The 5,000-nt window shown below is 30.8% G+C and overlaps 1 protein-coding gene across 1 annotated transcript in view; it reads right to left on the bottom strand.

The window, feature by feature from the left end:
- LOC137653536 (rhombotin-1-like) overlaps positions 1 to 5,000 on the bottom strand; it is a 53,365-nt gene that overhangs the window by 21,204 nt on the left and 27,161 nt on the right. Inside the window, exon 4 of the mRNA XM_068387015.1 lies at positions 3,260 to 3,385. Coding sequence (XP_068243116.1) covers positions 3,260 to 3,385 — 126 coding nt within the window. The remainder of the gene's footprint in view (positions 1 to 3,259; positions 3,386 to 5,000) is intronic.

The raw sequence follows: 5,000 nt of genomic DNA, 5'->3' as shown, positions 1-5,000 counted from the left end.
ACGTAATTTCAATCGTAATTTCTCCGTGAAAAATATATTGTTCTCAACCGTATTTCAGTAAAATACAGGCGACCGTAATTTTACCTTACTTTGTTATAATATTTCCGGGTTTGTGACCGTAATATCACTCCTTTACGTCAATAGAACCGTTTTTAGAACGTAAAAATCCTGGAATAAATGTTCCCAGACATTTACCGTTTTTTATGCAAAATTTAACAGTCTAGGGTTGTAGCTTAGCAAGCAATATTAATAATAATAAATCAGCATTTCATGTATGTTGCTCGTTAATTGTCAAATCTACATTATCGAAGCACTTAGGGAACACGAAAGTCTAGTTTCCTCTTGAAAGCCTTTATAATATTTTCAGTCTTTCGGATGTCTAGTGGGAGCATATTGTATAGTCTCGGGGCCGCATGGTTAAAGACTAGAGCCTACAGACATATAACTAGATTCCAATAATTTGAACTATATGGAAGATCATATACTTATATGATCTATTTATCTACTGTTATTATTACACTTATTATCCTCTTAAAGATACGGTAATTTTTAATCTGAAATTCTCCATAAAAATGTACAGTTTCGGCCGTGTTTCAGTAAAATACAGGCGGCCGTAATTTTTACCCTACTTTGTTATTATCTTTTACGGTTCGGTGACCGAAATATCATTCCTTAACAGCAATATTTCCGTTTTTAAAATGGTAAATACCTGGCCAAACTTGTTCCAAGATTTTTACTATTTTTACCAGAATTTTGGGACAAGCGTAGACCAAGCTACAGTGTTAGAAAAACCCATAATGTTCATCGGAAATTTTCGTTAAAAATATACTGTTCTCAGCCGTATTTCAGTAAAATACAGTCGACCGTAATTTTTAACCCTACTTTTGTTATCATTTCTTACGGGTTTGTGACCGTAATATCACTCCTTAAACGTCAATATATCCGTTTTTAAAACGGTAAATGCCTGGCCATACTTGTTCCAGGATTTCTACTGTTTTTACCGCAAACTTTTGGACAGCGTAGGTTAAGCTACATACTTAGTTTGAAAAGGTATAAAGGCACAATACCATGCTTAGTCCATATAGTCAAAGGACCCTCGTGTGTCAACGGTGTCAAACAGAAATAAATCTTGATTGAATAAGAAATGTTTTTATGTAGACCAGGCTGACATGAGTCTTTTTATAGTTTATATAGGACATATCTGTTTTGATGTTGTTACTGTTTTTAGAATGATATATTGTTAATTTATTCTCATCATTTATTTATTTCCTTATTTCCTTTCCTCACTGGGCTATTTTTCCCTATTGAAAACCCTTGGGCTTATAGCATCTTGCTTTTCCAACTAGGGTTGTAGCTTGGCTAGTAATAATAATAGTAATAATAATAATAATAATAATGCGGATATGTTTAACTTGATTGTATCCTTATCTAACGATGTTCGCTCCTTTCCTCTTAGGGCTATTTATCCCTGTTGGAGCCCTTGGGCTTATAGCATCTTACTTTTCCTACTTGGGTTGTAGCTTGACTAGTAATAATAATAATAATTTATAATAATAATAATAATAAAGACTGAAGATTTACTATATAATCCCCAGTTCCATATGTGAATGAGATCATAATGAGGAGTAGATGGAGATGGTTTGAGCATACTCTTCGCACTCCCCAAGAGAGATTAGTTCACCAACCTTTAACTCCACAAGGCACTAGAAAAGTTGGAAGACCCATACATGGCTGAGGACTATAAAGCGCGAAGTAGGAGATGATGAATGGAGAAGTAATTGATTTAAAAGCCTAGGATAGAGACGACTAGCGAAATCTAACCGAGGCCCTTTGCGCCAATAGGCGTAGGAGGAAATGATGATGATGACTTTGAAATACTTGAAGACGATAGAAAGCGAATTTAAAGAATCTCAAAACTATGTAAAGGTTTACCTTGGAAATTTCTAGTAACGCCTTTTGATTTTAACTTTATTATTATTATTATTATTATTATTATTATTATTATTATTATTACTGGCTAAGCTACATCCCTAGTTGGAAACGCTAGATGTTATAAGCCCAAGGACTCCAGCAGGGAAAATAGCCCAGGGAGCAAAGGAAATAAGGATATAAACTACTAGAGAGGATTCAGACCAATAATAACATTAAAATAAATCTTTCTTATATAAACTATAAAAAACTTGAAAATAACAAGAGGATGAAAATTTCTTACTCTTACTAGCAAGTTTTGGATCTGATCTCAGGATTATAAAGTTATTTTTAAACTGACTAACTATCAATAACGTTAATGATGATTGTGATTTACAATGATGTATCTATAAACAATGCATTTACAATAATTCATTTTCATTATTAATGTACTTTAAAACACGTTCTTGTTCTGAATTTATATATATATATATATATATATATATATATATATATATATATATATATATATATATATATATATATATATATATATTTTTTTTTTTTTTTTTCATTTACACGTATGTTTTCAATAATATGTGCATGGTTTAAATATGACGTATCTATAAACAATGCATTTACAATAATTCATTGTCATTATTAATATACTTTAAAAACACGTTCTTGTTCTGAATTTATATATATATATATATTTATATATATATATATATATATATATATATATATAATTTTTTTTTCATTTACACGAATATTTTCAATATGTGCATGGTTTAAATATGACGTATCTATAAACAATACATTTACAATAATTCATTGTCATTATTAATGTGCTTTAAAAACACGTTCTTGTTCTGAATTTATATATATATATATATATATATATATATATATATATATATATATATATATATATGTATATATATATATATATATATATATATATATTATTTTTTTTCATTTACACGAATATTTTCAATAATATGTGCATGGTTTAAATATGACGTATCTATAAACAATGCATTTATAATAATTCATTTTCCTTATTAAACTTTGAAAACGCGTTTTTGTTATAAATTTACATATATTTAATTTTTTTTTTCGTTTTCAAGTATATTTTCAATAATATGTGCATGTTTTGAATTTATGATGAACTTTACCATATGTTCTTTCATCAGCGCATGCAATTTTTCCTCACCTATGGTTGCACTGTTTACATATATTTAATTTTATTTTTCATTTTCAAGTATATTTTCAATAATATGTGCATGTTATAAATTTATAATAAACATTATTATATGTTCTTTCATTAGAACGTGCAATTTTTCCTTACCTGTGGTTGCACTGCTGACAAGCGAAGCACTCCAGATGATAAACGTTGTTTCTAGCTCTCATGACCATCTCGAATGCAGGTATGACCTTAGAACATGCCGAGCAATACCCAGTTGTGCCAAATAGTCTGAAAGAATAAGAATAATAATAATAATAATAATAATAATAATAATAATGATTATAATAATACTACTACTACTACTACTACTACTAATAATAATAATAATAATAATAATAATAATAATAATAATGATAATAATAATAATAATGATAGTAATAATAATAACAACAACAACAACAATAATACTGTACTACTACTACTACTATCAATGCCGATTTACGCAGTTCACTGTAATGTTGCTACATTTAACATCACATTTAAGAAGGCTATGTGATAGCTGTGTCTTTTCAAGTGTAGATATTACCATGGAATTTGGCAGGAACAGAGAAACTATGTTTCCCACAAATCCCTGAAATTTTAACTTGGATATGTGAATTATTCTACGGTTGGAACAATTTACTCCACCGCCAAAAATAACCAGTTAACCCATACCGAAATGAACGTTTGCTGTGGCTTTTCTGTGGCAGATATCAACATGAAAATTGGTATGGACAAAGTAAATACCTATCCCATTAATCCCCGAAAATTTCATTTAGATATGTCAAGTATTCTACGAGTGATTTACGGCGTCGCTGAAAATCGGCCTCTCGCGGATATCGAAAAATGGCTACTGTGACTTTTCTATAGCAAGTATCAATACAAAAATTGGTATGACTGTAGTTCACATAATACCCATCAAACCCTGTGAACATGGTTTGGATATCTGTAAAACTCTAGGAGTAGTTTACTCCTCCTCACTGATTTTTCGGCAAAAAGTCGTCAATTACGAACAAAAGTGAGAGCCAAGGCATGCTTATAGAAGGTATGAACATGAAAATTGGCAGAAACAAAGCTTTTATAGATCTAAATTCAAATGAACATAAATAATGACTCGGTGCCGATATCTAGTAAAGTTCGAGATCTAAGTGTATTTCTTGACTAACCTGTCTCTAAATGCCCAAATAAATAATGTAATAAAAACTGTTGGTCATCATCTAAAGAATACTGCGTTTATAAAAAAGTACCTGGGCGAAAATTCTGTAAAAAAAAAAACTTGTGATAAACTGTGTTATTACCAGGATTGACTATTGCAACTCTATCGACTACAATTTACCAAAAGTGTAACTTAAGAAATTACAAAACATAATAAACAGAGGAGCAAGACTGATAAAAGGTGTCCCACCTAGAGAAAGGATCACCCCTATACTAATTGATTTACACTGGCTGCCGATTAAAGCGAGGATTGAATTTAAAATATGTACAATAACCCACCAAGTTATCAGAACCGGACGTCCAAAATACTTAAGAGAATTGCTATATTGCGCAGCCAACAAATCGTGCCGACACGAGAATAGTTACAGATGTCTTCAAATTGTTGAAACCTGGATTTGTGTCCACTTTGGGCTCCAGGTCCTTTAAATATGCGACCCCGAGACTACTGTATATAATAAGCTCCCACGAAACATTCTAAGGATTGAAGACATTAAGGCTTTCAAGAGGAAACTGAAGACTTTCTTATTTCATGAGTTTTTTGACAGTGACGATTTAACAGTAAATGAACAATATGTGCCTTGAAAAGATAAATACTGTGAACGAACAAGGTAAAACGACAGTGGAGGTCCTGTAAAGAGTGGAGTTCCCA

The sequence above is a fragment of the Palaemon carinicauda genome, chromosome 14, assembly GCF_036898095.1.
Source record: "Palaemon carinicauda isolate YSFRI2023 chromosome 14, ASM3689809v2, whole genome shotgun sequence".
Classification (NCBI taxonomy): domain Eukaryota; kingdom Metazoa; phylum Arthropoda; class Malacostraca; order Decapoda; family Palaemonidae; genus Palaemon; species Palaemon carinicauda.
The sequence above is the reverse complement of the archived record's forward strand: the minus strand, read 5'-3'. Positions and strand labels throughout refer to the sequence as shown.